The sequence below is a fragment of the Mytilus californianus genome, unplaced genomic scaffold (assembly GCF_021869535.1).
Source record: "Mytilus californianus isolate M0D057914Y unplaced genomic scaffold, xbMytCali1.0.p SCAF_10, whole genome shotgun sequence".
Taxonomy (NCBI): Eukaryota; Metazoa; Mollusca; class Bivalvia; order Mytilida; family Mytilidae; genus Mytilus; species Mytilus californianus.
Window position 1 is genome coordinate 15,320,513 of NW_026262582.1, and position 17,949 is coordinate 15,338,461.

The window sequence follows — 17,949 nt, forward strand, 5'->3', positions numbered from 1 at the left end:
TGGGAGTTTAAATAAAAAACTTAGTTGAAGAGCATTAAAAACCGAAAATTCCGAAAATACGGCTAAGGCAATCTATGACTGTGGTAGATGAAACTTCGTGATTAGAATAATTCAACATTTTATAACAATAAATTGACAGCAAATGAACATATAAATCACATGAACGTATGTAGGCTATATAAACTTAACAAGCTCTGAATGTTTCGCCTTTTAAATACTTTACTTGGTTTTTGTACTCTATGGCTGCTCTTTTTATTACACAAGATTTCAAGATAAGATGTACTTAGTACGACATGAAATTGTTAACGAGTAAATTACCCTTATTTTCAATAGGCTTGAGTTCTCTATTACCAAGTAGCAGTATAACAGCTTCATTTATAACGTCTAGATATTTTAGGTCACTGCGGTCGTTTTTCAAGTAACGGTTATATTTCAAAACATGTGATACAAGTGGAAAATATCAATGAATTTAAAAAAATATTATAATCAAACTTAACTCTGTGCAAACATAGTGTATTTACAATAAGTAGTTTTTGAGTAATAAAATTTGAATAAAATTTTCTATTTGATTACCAATCAAGTTAGTCTCATTAGCCAAAATGTTGAGAAAATGGATGAGGGGGTACAAGAAATGATTTTACCAAAACATGTACATCCCATATCATTTTTTTCTTTTCACATTTCTTAGATGTGTATTTTTTCAATCATTTATAACAAAGAAGTTGAAATAATATGCTTTTTGTTCTAAAAAAGAGAAAAATCCCAAATTTACAAAACTGATAACATTAGGCAACTTATGACGATTCAATAAAGCTAACAGCGACTTATTCAAAATGAACACTGAAAGTGGGTTTTTACTCAATGATTATAAAAGTGACACATAAAATCAAATAATTCTTTTAAAATATCTTGATTGCTAAAGACATTTAAAAATCTTTCTGTTTTCGGTTGGCAAACAATTTTAGCTTAAGGCAAAAAAAATTAGATGACACATTTTTGCAACAAATCAAATCTACGAGACATTATCATTTGGTCTACATAAAAATTAATAAAAAGTAGACCACAAAGAAATGATATGCATACAAAGTTGTTAGAAAATAAAGTGTGGTGCTTTAAGATGATTGGGGGAGGGGGTCATTTTCAGCATGTTGCAAACAAATCCTTTTTCTATGAAAGTATTTAAACAAATATTTCTGAATTATAAAACAGAAACATGAAGAGGTTGAGTTGTTGAAATGATCAGATTAAAATACAAAACTGTTGTACTTATGTATTCACAGTTTTTGCTTTGCATTTGAATATTATGAAAAATATTTGCAATCAAATGCCCCCTCCCCCTTTTTTTTTAAACTGAAAAATTGAGAAAATGAAGCAACTATTGACAATTCAATAACGCAAAAAGTGACTCATTTTAAATGGACATTAACATTTGGTTTTTATATGAGAGACTACAAAGAATCAAACAATATTTTAAAACATCTTGGTTGCTAAGGACATTTGAAAATTTTTAATTTAAAATCAAGTGGCATTGCCATTTGAGCTTTTGAAAAATTTGAAGGAAACATTTCAATTCTACCCGATATTATCATTTGGTCTAGATAAAGATACACAAAAATTTATAAAAAAAAGAAACCGCAAAGAATAATATGCATGTGCAGTTGTATGAAAATGAAGTTTGGTGCTTTAAGGTGATTTAGGGTGGTTGGTTGGATCTGGGTATCATCTAAGCATGTTGCAAACATACGATTTTCAAGTATTGATGATTTATATAACAGGAACTTTAAGAGGTTGAAAATATCAGATAAAACTCAATGTTATAAATGTATTCAAAGTTTTTTTTAAATTCTATCAAATTAAAGGGTCATAAATATCAAATAATCATAAAGAATGTAATTGGAATAAATTTACATTTTTCAGAATTAAGTTAACTCCCTTTGTTTATCAGATTTTTAAAAAGTATTCAAAATAGTAATTTTTCTCCTTGCTTTGTAGCCAATATGTACAATTGTTTTCAGTTTACAATGCTAATTTTATGTCAATAATTTCAAAATCTAAAGGGAGGTTATTTTAACAGAAACTCGGAAACGTAAAATCTAAAATTTATAAAAAATGAAAGGGAGCTCACTTCAACAGATATAAATAATTTGCCTAAGTTTCATGCACACTGCTCAAAGTAGTTTTGAGTTATTGTTAGAAAGCTGGGAAATCCCCTTTTTTTGATGAATAAAACCTCTTAACTCGAAAACATAAAATCTAAAATTTATGAAAATCGAAAGGGAGCTTATGTCAATAGATATAAACCATTCACCAAGTTACATGTAAATAGGTTAAAGTATTTTTGAGTTATTGTCCGACATGTTGACAACGGACGGACAGACGGACAGACAGACTGACAAAATGACGGACAGAAGTATACTATGATACGTCCCGTAAATGAGCATATACAATTATCAAGTGATTCTTTATAATTTTCATAGAATAAGGTGAATAGCAATATCCTGGGTATGTATACATCAATGGTTACATAGATTATCAGTTAATCCTTTTCAGTTGCCAAAGCAATATTGACCATGTCAGCATGGTACTGCAAGGCATCTATAGCAGCTATGGCTTTTTGAAGATCTTCATCATATTTTGGTTTATTTCAGAGTAACGGTAAGCTGAATAGACTCTGTATTTGAGTTCTTTCTCACATAGTTTGAGGACAGATTTCTTATCTGTGATATGGAAGCAGTTCTTCCAGTCTAAATACTTTTATCCCATCATTGTCTCTTTTTGTTTTTAATTCCTCTACTATATCCCCAAAGTTTGGTCATTTCCACGTTGTGTCAAAATATTGATAAATATAAGATATTTAGTCTTAGACTTTAGTTGAAAACCGTTTGGCTGATTTTGAAGTTTTCACATCCCAGCCTTCATTCTAACTATAGGCTTTTTATTTGTTAAAGATTTGACGCAAACTATGACATTTATTCACTTTAAAATACAAACACAAACTACGTAAATACAGCTTACCACTTAACCATTTTACGGTAAATTATTGACAATCCCTACTTGAAATTTTTTTTTAACTAACACCTTTGTGCTTTGACTTAATTGGCTAGAATATTTTCCATTTGCTGATTGGATAGATATATTGAGATGATTCTATAAAAAGAAAGTAGCACTATCTAAAATCAAAATAAAAAGTCGTACTCTCTATATTTTGATAAAATTCATGGATCTGGATTTGCAACATCCTCGTTCTTCGCACATACATTTAGAGGATATTGCACCAGAAATTGTTACGACAGACCAAGTTGATACAGACAACCAACTTTTTACGGACAAACAATTTGCAGCCATTGCAAGAAAAAGAACCAAACTGGCTTCCATTCTTATTGAAGGGGGTGCAGAAGTGAACACTAAGCTTTCTTCTGGAAAAACACCGCTTATGGCCGTCTGCGATAGCATCGTCGATGAAACACAACAACATAAAAAGGAGGAGCTTATAGTTTGTCTTCTGGGTAACGGAGCAAAAATAAATGCTGTTGACAATTCTCAAAGAACGGCTATGAATTATGCATGTGGATGTGGTGATACTGGCGTAATACAACTTTCAAAATCACGTGGTGCGACATATAACATCCGGGATGTTAACGGGAACAGAAAGTGAGAACAATCTTGCAAGTCCTAGTCGAAAGAGCTCTAAGGTTATCAGAGATAGTACTAGTATTAACACTATGATTTACATCCCGACTGTAAATCGTTTTTGGTACTCGAGAGATTTTCTGGATTTTGTTTTGGAATTTTATATTTTTGTCAACCACACTATTTTTTTTTTTCTCTTTTTCCCTTTTTCTAATTAATTTCTCGATGGATTTATTAAAGAACGTGTTTTTATTAATGGGATGAAAACCTGGAAATAGATGTATTTCTTTTATTTTTTTTCTTCCCATATAATTGTATCCCCATTTTAAAGGTCATTTTACCTCAGAAGTATTAAATCATTAAAACTTAACATCTCCAATTTACTAAGTACGATTTTTTATCTATCCCCGCGTGAAATGTTCAGTTCTCTAAGCTTAGAAATCAAAAGATACATAGATAATTAGCGTACTTTGTTATTTTTGATAAAAACTCAATAGTTACAAAAGACCTTCTGTTGATATTTGTTTGTGTCGTAAGGTTGCTGTCTTCTTGGCGTATACAATAGATTTTGCGCTAATATCATACAAGTGAGAGGTTTAGCTAACTATAAAACTTAGTTTATTACAATATTTTCTACATAAGGAAATATCTGTACCAATTCAGGAATATGACAGTTGTTTTCCATTTTGTTTATGTGTTTGAGCTTTTGATTTTGCACTTTTAATTTTTTATGTAGTTTGGTGTTTTCGTTAATTCACTTTCTTCTGAAGTGTTTGTGTTCAATTCAAAACAAAAGATTTTTGAATTGATTATGATTATCATTCAGTAAAATTCCTTTAAATTATCAATTGTTGTTCCATATTTAACAATAATGTTGTACGTACAGCAAGCAAACTTCCCTAAAGACAAATGTATTTTACATGTGTAGGTAAACATGTTTGGACTTTGATATGTAGGCTGGTTATCTCCCTTGCAACATACGGGCATCGGAGTCACCCTACTTGCCAGTCAAGTAGACTGGTAGAGATAATTAGATAAAGGACAAGGAACCAGTCTAATTTTATGTTGTACTGTCACGAAATAGAAGTCCCTTCATAATAAAAGTTCCAAGTGGAAGAAATATTCTGTAATATTATATCCACTGGAACAAATATTACAGTATTTGTTCCTTACGGAATAAACGGTATAGAATATTTGTTCCAATAGGAACAGATATTATGACATTGTTTATAACAAAGTTTCCAGGGGAACTTCTGTTAGGCGGAACAAATATACGTTGACAGTACTTGTTTGGAATCAAAGCAGAGAATCGTGAGGTAAATGAGGAAACTGACATCAATGATCTCATTTTTTCATATAATTGCTTTAAAATAACAACATTGTCATTCAACATTACATATTTAATACAAATATACCGGCCGGTATCCGGTTTATAGGAGTGACCGGTTTTAAAGGTAACATAACCCTTTAATTAAATAAAAAACGGCCGAGACTTCCTTGATTTGGCCGGTATGAGGGGAGAACCGGTATTTAGAGGGGCCGGTTTAGAGAAGTTTCACTGTACAATTATCAGGACCTAATGGATGACTAAAAACGGAAACAAGTAATATTGCTCCAAGTTTTACAGGGGTAAACTGATGCATTTATCAACTGAATATAAATTCAATGACAGGTTGTATTTATTTATCATAATGATATATATAGCTTATAATATAATGTTTATGTTGTATGTTTAATAATAGACTAGTCTTATATCTGAAGCATTTCTATTTTAAAAATAAAATTTATCTAAATTTAGATCTCTATCTTATTTAATTAACTACTTGCAATAAAAAAAACTATCAATAGCACTTCAGGTCAAAATTGGAAATACGATTCATTTGCCTCATCTAGGTACGGAATCATTGAGCATGCGCCGAATGGTGCATACCCAACAACAATTAAGTACACCGCTTTAAGGTATGACAAAAAGTACTCATTTATGATACGTTCGATCATTGTATTTACACTGGTGTATTTAGCTGAAAATTAATGACCCTAGATCTGTGTCCGAATAACCTCTTGTCGTCATGCAACAATCATTTTTAGATTATGACGTCAAATGTTTTAAATCGTGATGCAAACTTCTACGGGAATTTGAGTGGTTTAAGCAATGGCCGACAAATATGCAGCTCTAGTAAATCAATTTGTATTTGACAATTTACTACATACATGTACAAAAAAAATACACAATTTACTACATGCATGTACAAAATAGATACACAATTTACTACATGCATGCGACACACTTAATGAAACATAAAATCATAGAAATCATAATTATAAACGGTGACTGTAAATGTATTGCATCACTGGTCAACTGTGCAATTACTGTAGCTACATCAGGTGATTCGATAATCTGAATACCTGAAAAATAATTAGATCATTTAATAGCCCGCTCAATGTTATTTTAGTCAAAATATCAAATCCTACCAGTCAGTCAAAAAAAGTAACAAAAAACATCCATCCTTACATTTTGAGGCAATTTTAACATCAAATCCACTCATTTGAATAATTTGATCAAGCATGTTAATGATGATAATGGCAGATAATTATTTTGAAAGCTGGTACACAATTTTTACAAGTGATTTTCTTTTTGAGACAAGTAGAATATTATGGTCACTTGCTTAAAGTGCTAGTTATTTAAAAAGTTAATGTTAAAATCTATCTCAAAAGTGTGTCGTCGATATCAGAAGAAGAAGATGTTGTACATGTAAGAATTAATACAACTAAACACTTAAAGAAAAGGATGTACACAATCATGTATTTATATAAAGGGGTCTGGATGGAGGTTTACAGAATAGAGAATAATGTACGAAAAAAATAAAGAATAGAAAAAAATGGCTTAAAAATAAGAATACAGAAATGAAGGACCCTCATAAAATGTATGTACGTTTCGCGTATGAGTGTTGTTTGAGTGTTAATTGTTTTACAAATAAGGAAATTTGTGTGATTGCGATTGATACAATTATCAAGAGCCCAAATGACGTGGATATATATAGATTCTACCACTGCATCGAGTGTGATACGATATTTATCCACTCGAGACAGTTAAATTTTCAAATTTAAAACGCGAGGCTCGCCGATCGTTTTAAATATTTAAAATTTAACTGTCGAGAGTGGATAAATATCGTATCACACGAGATTTGGGGGTGGAATCTGTTTCTCTAATGATTTTCAAACAATATGCAGGCAAACTTATTCCTTCTTTTTGAATGATCTGCAAAAAGATGTGTTCTTTCTATGTGACGTCATCAGGCATGGTCGCCTTTTTTCATGCCGTCACAATAGGAATTTCAGAGGAAAGCAAGAAAATTCAACGTCATAATCGGATTTTAACCAATGAAGAACTGAGATCAAACGAACCACACGTTGATTAAATTTTTTTTATACAATGGGTGCAGAAAGGGATAAATTGACGAAGAATTAGAGAAAAGTAATTATAGGTCACGGTACGGACTTCAACAATAAGCAAAATCCATAACGTATAATCGGATATAAAAGGCCTCGATATGTCAAAATGAGAAACAATTCAAAAGAGAATACCAACGACTTGGTCGTTTATGAGAACATTAATTTCAGAATGACAAGGGCCGCTACAAATGTATAAATATACCCTGTGTGTTCTGTGTTATGTCATAACAGATGCCATTCATATTTGTTTACCATGCAGAAATTTACAATGAAATTCAATATTTGTCATAGTACCGATCAGAACCTGCTAAAGTCAAATAAATTTCATTTGTATGCTTAGATATGAATAAATATGAAAAAATATCCGTCAATCGCTTCACCGTACAAATTGGATCAACGCATTCATTCTGTTTATTGGAAGGGACTAGAAAAAGTAAAACGCACTGTGATGATCTATATTCCGATTAGGAACATTCAATGGTATTGTAAAACCCGTGTGTTCATGCGTATATTAATCACATAAAGCATTAATCAATTATAGGTTAGCATTTAACGTTACCTTTTACTTTCATATCAGCTACCGCAGAATCCCCTGTTGCCTTGGTCACTGGTCTTGTTGCATCTAATACAACGTATGTTTCATATCCTGCAGATGAAATAAGAAAAATAAGAACATGTGGTATGATTGCCAATGAGACAATCTCCAACAGAGACTAAATGACAAAGAAGTTTACAACCAATGGGCACAGTACGGCCTTCTATAATGAGCAAAATCATTACTACATAGTCAGCTATAAAAGGCGCCGAAATGACAAATGTAAAATGATTCAAACGAGAAACTAACAGCCTGATTTATGTCCAAAACTATGAACGAAAAAATGATATACAGCAACAAACGACAACAACTGAATCACAGGCTCCTGATTTCGGACAGGCACATACAGAAATGTGGCGGGATTAAAACTGTTTGAAGGGGCCTACCCTTTCCTAACCTTTGGCTAGTTTATATCTAGTCTATACATGCTACTACATATAAATACACATGTAAGGTGTGTTAATATGCACATGTAACTACAAATGTAAGGTCATCTAGATCCTCCTCCATCAGAAAATGAAAAAGAGTTTGAATACGCAAATACTCAAAACATACACCAAAAAGGATCTAAACAGCACATTTGAAAACATCTTTATTAACAAATTTCAAATCACATATACCTAGTTTCTTAGCATCCATTGCTGTATAGTAAACACAGTAATCACGTGCCAGTCCTGTTATGATTAAAGCGTCTATTCTGGCTTCCTGGAGCTTATCGTGCAATTCCGTATGACGGAAACCACCATTGTCGTAAAATGCAGAATAAGAATCTACCTAAAGAAACACAAGAAAAGCAGATGTAGATTTTTTTTCGTGTTTCGCATGTTTTTGATTGTTTTTATTTTTCTATATTTTTTATGTTTCATTTTTTTGTATTTTTACTGTTATTGTTGTGTTTATGTCTTACCATAAAAACTTGATACAAAATGTCATGAACATAATTTAGTCGTCTGTTTTCTGTCTCTTAACCAAATTGAAAACTGATGTCGAAAGCGACCTGTTAATAACATATATATATAGGAAGCATACAACATTTGTGATGTTGGAGTATGAGATTGCCAGCAAGATTTCAATTACTTTACAGATATAATACATTCCGTTTGTTCACATATTTCGCCCTCATAAACGTGAGATTATGATATTTGTTATGGATAAATTAGCACATACAACTTATAAAGTACTGACCTTACAGTTATATCCTTTTCTAATAACAATGTCAGATGGCTCTTGAGTCAAGCTAAGTGAAAAGTTAGCTGATGAAGTGTTTATAACACAATGATCGGGCCATAGGTGTTGTGTAAGATTGTATGCCACTTCAGTGCAATTGTTGTTTTCATCACATAGGGAACCTAGTTGAATATATAAAAAAGTATGAATAAATTGAAAGGCAATCTGAAATCACAAGTCGACGTAAACAAAACAACGAATTAACACCAAAACTAAGAAAGATTTAAATACGAACAACTGTTATCACAGCTTTTTTTGGGGGGACTTGGGATTTATAGCTTGACATGCTGTATATAGACATATGTGTATCGATGTCGTTGGGTTGTCTTTGGGACTTGGGATTTATAGCTTGACATGCTGTATATAGACATATGTGTATCGATGTCGTTGGGTTGTCTTTGGGACTTGAGATTTATAGCTTGACATGCTGTATATAGACATATGTGTATCGATGTCGTTGGGTTGTCTTTGGGACTTGGGATTTATAGCTTGACATGCTGTATATAGACATATGTGTATCGATGTCGTTGGGTTGTCTTTGGGACTTGGGATTTATAGCTTGACATGCTGTATATAGACACATGTGTATCGATTGTTTTATTGTGTCGTTAGGTTGCTTGCTACTCTCTCATTAATTGGTCGGGTGCATACCCTATAATTCTATCTTTTACATCTTTTTCGTTTGTTTGCATGGGAATCTTAGATGTCAAACAATGACACGGTAGCATCCTGGATTCATTGATTGTTGATTACTTAACATGCAGTGGCAAAAATTTCATGCATATTCGGATTTATTGATTGCTGATTGCTTAAAGTCCAGTGGCAAATTTTTCATGCATATTCGGATTGATTAATTGCTGATTGTTTAAAGTCCAGTGGTAAATATTTCATGCTTATTCTGATTGATTGATTGCTGATTGCTTGAAGTCCAGTGGCAAATATTTCATGCATATTCGGATTGATTAATTGTTAATTGCTTAACGTCCATTGACAAAAATTCATCCTATTCAGAACGAATATGCATAAAATATGTGCCACTGGATGTTAAGAAATCAGCAATCAATTCGGAATATGCATCAAATATTTGCCACTCACTCAGTCTGGCTGTTAAGCAATTAGTGATCAATCACTATCTTTCTTGACAGCTTTAACTGATATCAATAATTTTGTCAGGGAACATAAACTGTAATATTCCATAAAAAGGAGGAAAGGTACCAAGGGTCGAAATATGTAAACAGTAACATTTTATACAAAGAACTACATAGTGAGCTACATGAACTCCGTAAATTACCAGGCAGTGAACCAGAGAGTCAACCAGCAAGTGCCCCGGAAGGGTTAGTCTGGAAATAAATAACATAATGAGATTATTGCTTTTAGATCAAACACATGAAAAAACAGACATGTATATCTACATGTCTAAACTCGATTAAAAAAATATAATTTCTGCTACATGTACTTGAAGAAAAACCGCATATATTGAATTTTAAAATAAAACTGTGCTGAAATTAGGAAGGGCGGTTAAAAACGGAAATAGAATCTTCACAGTATAGTTAATAATGAAGAGAGATGTACAAGTACTTTGAGCATTTTAAGATTTTTAAGTATGGGACAATTAAAGGTTGAAGTATTAACGAAACAATTCACCATCACTCAAATTATAGGAAACACTTTGATAAAAATTTCTTCGTAAACATAAAACTGCCATGTATATTATTTAATCACCCCATCATGTCAAAAACATAACATTTTGCTGTCGAAAACAACACACAGGGTTCATATAATTATCTACTAGAATTATTAACTGCACCAGGAAAGTGATAATCGTTTTCCTACGTGAAATATGGCAGCAAATGGTCAATTGAAATTTCGATCCTCTTTGAAATGAACATGTTCCTGTCCTGACTTTTTTTTACATAAATTGTCATCCTGCCTTTTTTTGCCTTTTTTTTTTTACTCAGAACTCCTGTCCTGCCTTTTTTCAAATTTCATCATAGCCCCCCCCCCCCCCCCCCCCCCCCCCATAAATATCAAATGGTAGCGCCCTTAGGACGTACAATAATTTGACGATAGAAGTCGTATCTTAAAAAGGTTTTAACCGACATAGCTTGCTGTTCGATGTGAGCCCATGCTCCGTGTTGAAGGCCGTACCTTGACCTATAATGGTTTACTTTTATAAATTGTAACTTGGATGGAGTTGTCTCGTTGGCACTGATACCACATCTTCCTATATCTTTAAAAAAAAATTACCAAGTGTCCCCTTGAAACCTTAATATAATTTTGTTCATTTCTCTCACTTCAAGAAATGTACCAACATGTTTCAGCCTCGAAAAACAGCGTTTAAAATACCATAGAAAAAGCATTATATGATAAGAGATCAACATTTCTTTAGTCGTAACAGCGTTGGAGAGAATATAGTGAGAATTTTGCTCAGACCGGTGCTAAGGACCGTCTTTAAATTACAGTGCCCGTTTTTACTCTATTTTGAAGGCCTTAATCTGATTAAAATACAGTTCATGTGTCCACGCTTTGCATTTTAGGACGTAAATTATTTGACGCTTGGATCCGTATCTGCAATGGATTTATAATTCGGATTCTAACATGACGTTCTTCATACGCTTTGAGTGCACGAGGATAAAAGCTTATGTGAAGGGTTACTGCCAGTCACCCAACGTCAAAACCGTTGCACTACGAAAAGTGTATACGCAAGTTAATGTAGTCCCAACAAAAATGATAGATCTAAATATCTAAAAGGAAAACTATTTGAGCATATATGTGCGGTAAAATAAAAAAGTGCTATGTTTTTTTTTTATTATCCTCTTAGTAATACGTTGAAAATTACAGTTTATTGGAAATATTTAAATACCATTTACAGTCGTAGCAGACAAAATGATAGGTGACTGTAGGTCACATTTACATAGCACCAATTGCAACTTTTAAAATGTTGTAGATCTGTTCACGTAGGGTATCATGAATTTGCAATTATTTATATGAGGGACACGGAGGAAATTGAAAAACAAGCCATGAAGCATGGTTTTCAAAAGTATCTTATGATTAAGACATGTCTTACAATGGTTTAAGGACATGTCATAAGATATGTATTTGATGGCGTCTCAAGTCATGATATTCATAACTTTGATCGTACACTTAAGACACCTCGGGACATTACTTATGATGGTCTTATGATTGTCATAAATGTTACGACATCACACATTTTCTTATTTGCTCATGCAACATGCAGAATCAGATCTAGGATTGTGAAAAAAGGGGGCCCAAACTAGGCATCGTTTGGAGTGATATATGCTAAAAGTCTATACATAAACTATATGTGTAGCTTCATAGGGGGCGAGGCCCTGACCTCTCTTTTAACATCCGTTTCTGCATGCAGCCTCTCTTGCTCTCTTTTTGGCACTGTTTATTCTGTCGCTTAATCTACTAAATAGTAAAAATTTATTTCTTCTTCACTTCGTCATTTAAAATTTGAATGTCCTGCGACGTACAATTTGGAATCCTTTTCTTTGTAATGATTATTTTTAATAAATATTTATGATATTTTTTCTTTGTATAGTAGTTCATTGACGTATTTGCACAGGCATTCTATGTATACCAAATATTAAAAGCATTCCTAATTAGATAACACTTCATTATAATAATACATGAACACGAAGTTCTAACCATTAAATTTAAACAAATTATCAACTCAGATTTTAACTCCTATTCATATATAATTTTTATGTTCATCGCGTTCATTATACTGGAAAAAATATGAAATATTCGTATAAGATAAGAATAGTATTAATTATAATTTTCATAGTAACATATTTTCACTTTTGACTATCATTAAAGCATCATAGATATGACTATCTTTTGACAGCTATGATTTACATTCTATGACATATCATATGATAGTCATAAGATGGTCATAAAATTTACCTCAAGACAAATCGAAATCAAGCTCGTGGACTGTTAAAAAAAAATCAACAAAATCAAATCTGTGTACTTATTTATTTCGGGAAAATAGGTATTTGTTTAGTGTACAGCAACCGAATTTGGAATCCAGAAAAAATCTACAGGGGCATATTTTTAAGTTAACTAAATCAACAGGTGAACTGAGTTAAAAGGTTTTTTTAGTTTCCTTTTCCTTCCTTGAAAGTTGCAGTGTTTTCCCCTTTTTTTTAGGGTAATCCATGATGTCAAAGAGTGGCGTCGTGTAAAAGGACTTTATATGGGTGTCATAGGAGGTCCACGAAGGTTTTGAATGAACTGATGATGATGATGATGATGATGATGATGATGATGATGATGATGATGATGATGATGATGGAAGTTTTAAACGACCTTGACTGGCTATACAGCTCTCCCACGGTCGGAAGATTGAACTGTTCGTGTCATGACTAGTATGGTTAGGTGTCAGATCTTTTATATTTTTAATTAATAATTATAATTAGGTTTTTTTTTTCTGCCAATCTAATTTTCTATAATTTTACATCAATATGTTTTTAACTACATTTGCATTAGTATAATTACATTATATCAAGGCTCTTGTATAGCCCGATTCAAACAACTGTTCTGTTCTGAGCTGTATAATGGTAAACATGTCGGGTTAACATGTACCACCGGAGTTACTTCCAGGCACATTGATGAAGTAACCAGATAACAGCATCACAGTACCAACATCTTCATAAATGTGGAACATGTTTACTTTTGTAACATCGGTCCAGGTATAATGCAGTTGACACTAAATACTATAAAACTTTCTTCATTGCATAAAATGCAGATGTCTTTCTGCTCGTCAAATGACAGTTTACTGATTATCGTTCTGTACCATTTCTGAAGGGCCTGTAGGTCACTTTGCTATTGCTATGTACCATAATTCTGAGGTGCATGTAGGTAGCCCTGTTATAGATCTGTACCATGATTATCTGCGGTGCCTGTAGGTCACCCTGTTATTGATCTGTAATATAATTATCTGCGGTGACTGTAGGTCACCCTGCTATTGATCTGTACCATTATAATCTGCGGTGCCTGTAGGTCACCCTGCTATTGATCTGTACCATTATAATCTGCGGTGCCTGTAGGTCACCCTGCTATTGATCTGTACCATTATAATCTGCGGTACCTGTAGGTCACCCTGCTATTGATATGAACCATTATAATCTGTGGTGCCTGTAGGTCACCCTGCTATTGATCTGTCCCATAATCATCTGCGGTGCCTGAAGGACACTCTGCTATGGATCTGTCCCATAATCATCTGCGGTGCCTGTAGGTCACCCTGCTATTGATCTGTCCCATAATCATCTGCGGTGCCTGAAGGACACTCTGCTATTGATCTGTCCCATAATCATCTGCGGTGCCTGTAGGACACTCTGCTATTGATCTGTATCATAATCATCTGCGGTGCCTGTAGGTCACCCTGCTATTGATCTGTCCCATAATCATCTGCGGTGCTTGTAGGACACCCTGCTATTGATCTGTATCATAATCATCTGCGGTGCCTGTAGGTCACCCTGCTATTGATCGGTATTATAATTATCTGAGTTTTCTGTAGGTCACCCTGCTATTGATTTGTACTATAATTATATGAGGTGCATGTAGTTCACCCTGTTGTTGATCTGTACCATAATCATCTGCGGTGCCTGTAGGCCATCCTAATATTGATCTGTACCATATCATTTCAAATGTGCCCATAGGTGGCCCTTGTATTGATCTGTACTATATCATATGAAAAGTGCAAGAGGTCACATTGATATTGATCTGTATCATACCCTTTCAAAAGTGCATATAGGTTTCCTTATTTTTGATCGATACCAATTCCTATCAAAAGTGTTGTCTTTTGTAACATCGGTCTAGGTATAATGCAGTTGGCACTAAATACTATATAAAAGAGGAACGAAAGATACCAGAGGGACAGTCAAACTCATAAATCGAAAATAAACTGACAACGCCATGGCTAAAAAATAAAAAGACAAACAGACAAATAATAGTACAGAAAACACAACATAGAAAACTAAAGACTAAGCAACACGAACCCAACCAAAAACTGGGGATGATCTCATGTGCTTCGGAAGGGTAAGCAGATCCTGCTCCACATGTGGCACCCCTCGTGTTGCTCATTTTATTACAAACTCGGTTTATAGTCTTATTCGGTAGGTCACAATCGTGATAAGGGAACGGGATTGTAGTTACGACATAAGGAACATATCCGATATCATCTGTGAAACGGATATTCCATAAATGTCAACCAACTCGTAATGGCGTCCGTAAAATTTACGAAGGGATGACTTCAACTTCACCATTTGGAACTCTTGGTTTAATAGCTTCCTTTAATAGCTTCCTTTGTTCATTGCATAAAATACATTAAAATGCAGATGTCTTTCAGCTCTTCAAATGACAGTTTACTGATTATCGTTATGTACCATAATTTTCTGAAGGGCCTGTAGGTCACCTTGCTATTGATCTGAGTACCATAATTTTCTGAAGTGCATGTAGGTCACCCTGTAATTGATATGTACCATAATTATTCGAGGTGCGTTTAGGGCACACTGCTTACAGCTATTGGTCTGTACCATAGTTATCTGAGGTGCCTGTAGGACACCCTGCTATTGATCTGTACCATAATTATCTGCAGTACCTGTAGGTTTCCCTGTTATTGATATGAACTATAATCATCTGCGGTGCCTGTGAGTCACCCTGCTATTGATCTGTCCCATAATCATCTGCGGTGCCTGTAGGTCGCCCTGCTATTGATCTGTACCATTATAATCTGCGGTGCCTGTAGGTCACCCTGCTATTGATCTGTACCATAATCATCTGCGGTGCCTGTAGTTCACCCTGCTATTGATCTGTACTATAATTATATGAGGTGCATGTAGTTCACCCTGCTATTGATCTGTCCCATAATCATCTGAGGTGCCTGTAGGTCGCCCTGCTATTGATCTGTACCATTATAATCTGCGGTGCCTGTAGGTCACCCTGCTATTGATCTGTACCAAATCATCTGCGGTGCCTGTAGGTCACCCTGATATTGATATGTACCATATTATTTCAAATGTGCCCATAGGTGGCCCTTGTATTAATCTGTACCATATCATATGAAAAGTGCAAGAGGTCACATTGCTATTGATCTGTATCATACCCTTTCAAAAGCGTATGTAGGTCACCTTGTTTTTGATCTGTACCATTTCCAAAGAAAAGTGCTTGTATGTAATCTTATTTTAGTCTCTCCCATATCATATCAAAGTTACTGAAGATTATATGTCTGTTCATTTTAACCATATCCTATTTAATTATCAAAATTGCATGTAGGTCACCCTGTAATTGATATGTACCATAATTATTCGAGGTGCGTGTAGGGCACGCTGCTATTGATCTGTACCATAGTTATCTTAGGTGCCTGTAGGTCACCGTGCTATTGATCTGTACCATAATAATCTGCGGTGCCTGTAGGTCACCCTGATATTGATCTGTACCATATTATTTCAAATGTGCCTATTGGTCAGCTTGCTATTGATCTGTACATTATCATATCAAAGGTGCAAGAGGTCACATTGCTATTGGTCTGTATCATACCCTTTCAAAAGCGCATGTAGGTCACCTTGTTTTTGATCTGTACCATTTCCAATGAAAAGTGCTTGTAGATAATCTTATTTTAGTCTCTCTCATATCCTATCAAAGTTGCTGAAGATTATATGTCTGTTAATTTTTACCATATCCTATTTAATTATCAAAATTGCCTGTAGGCCACCCTGTTATTGATCTGTACCATATTATATCCTAGGTGCCTGTATATCACACTGCTTTTGATCTTTGCCAATAATTTCAACGGTACTTGTACGTATACCTCACCCTGTTGTTTACCATGTCATATTATAAATGCATGTATGTCCCCTCGTTATTTTCCATATCACATTATATGTGCCTGTAGGTCACCCTGTTAATTACAAAATCTTATCACAGGTGCCTGTAGGTCACCATGTTATTTACAAAATCTCATCACAGGTGCATGTAGGTCACGCTGTTATTTATATTATCTTATCACATGTGTCTGTAGGTCACCCTGTTATTTTACATATCCTATCATAGGTGTCTGTAGATCACCATGGTATTTATCCATAATATCATAATATAGGGGGCTGTAAATCACCCTGTTATTTTACATATTCTTTCATATGTGCCTATAGGTCACCATGTCATTTCAATATCATATTATAGTTCTGTTATTTTTTTTTTCCTATCATAGGTGCATGTAAGACACCATGGTATTTATCCATATTGTATTATAGGATTCAACCTTCATGCACATATGATACAGATCTATATTGGGATTGGATCTGAAGGCTCCTGTAATATGCAAAAGTGTAGATAAATATCAGTGTAACCTGCAGTCACATATGATAGGCTATGTTAGAGATAAAAGTTGTGTGACCTGCAGACACCGAGTATAGGCTATGTAACATTTACATAGCAATCATGTGACCTGCAGGCTCCTATGATGGACTCTGGTAAGGATCTATGAGAATAAGACCTGCATGCACCTATGATACAGATCTATGTGACGTGACCTGCAGTCTCATATGATGTGCTCTGGTACAGATACATATCAGTGTGACCTGCAGGTAGTTACAAAAGGCTAATGTTACATAGGAATAAAAGTATGACCTGAAGGCAATGATGGTACAGATAATTTTTGGTTTAACCTGCAGGCACCTATGCTATGATATGGAACATAAAAAAGCGGTGAAACCTACATGCACCTATAATAAACTTGCAAGCACTATAAAAGGATACAGTACACAAATCAGTGGTGTGACTTACATGCACCCATGATTGGATATAGTACATACAAAAGACTGTGTGACCTACAGGCACTTATGATAACTGGCAGTCATCTATGATGGAATATGAAAAAAAAGCTGTATGACCTACAGGAACCTATGATAGGCTATAGTGCAGATAAAAAGTCGTGTTACCTACAGGAACCTATGATAGGCTATAGTGCAGATAAAAAGTCGTGTGACCTACAGGAATCTATGATAACTGGCAGTCAT

General features: G+C 34.2%; 2 protein-coding genes across 3 annotated transcripts in view; both read right to left on the reverse strand.

Moving 5' to 3' along the window:
• Positions 1–17,949, reverse strand: part of LOC127717677 (nicotinamidase-like) — a 165,781-nt gene that overhangs the window by 138,520 nt on the left and 9,312 nt on the right. Inside the window, exons 3-6 of one of the 2 annotated variants that reach the window (XM_052223423.1) lie at positions 8,864–9,027; positions 8,299–8,452; positions 7,643–7,729; positions 5,803–6,036 (exon numbers count right to left, since the gene is read on the reverse strand). The exons of the other annotated variant lie outside the window; for it this stretch is intronic. Coding sequence (XP_052079383.1) covers positions 5,900–6,036; positions 7,643–7,729; positions 8,299–8,452; positions 8,864–9,027 — 542 coding nt within the window. The 3' untranslated portion in view covers positions 5,803–5,899. Of the gene's footprint in view, positions 1–5,802; positions 6,037–7,642; positions 7,730–8,298; positions 8,453–8,863; positions 9,028–17,949 lie in introns of those variants that run through there. 2 annotated transcript variants of the gene reach the window in all.
• LOC127717671 (transient receptor potential cation channel subfamily M member 1-like) overlaps positions 1–17,949 on the reverse strand; it is a 314,087-nt gene that overhangs the window by 23,709 nt on the left and 272,429 nt on the right. The window lies entirely within an intron of this gene.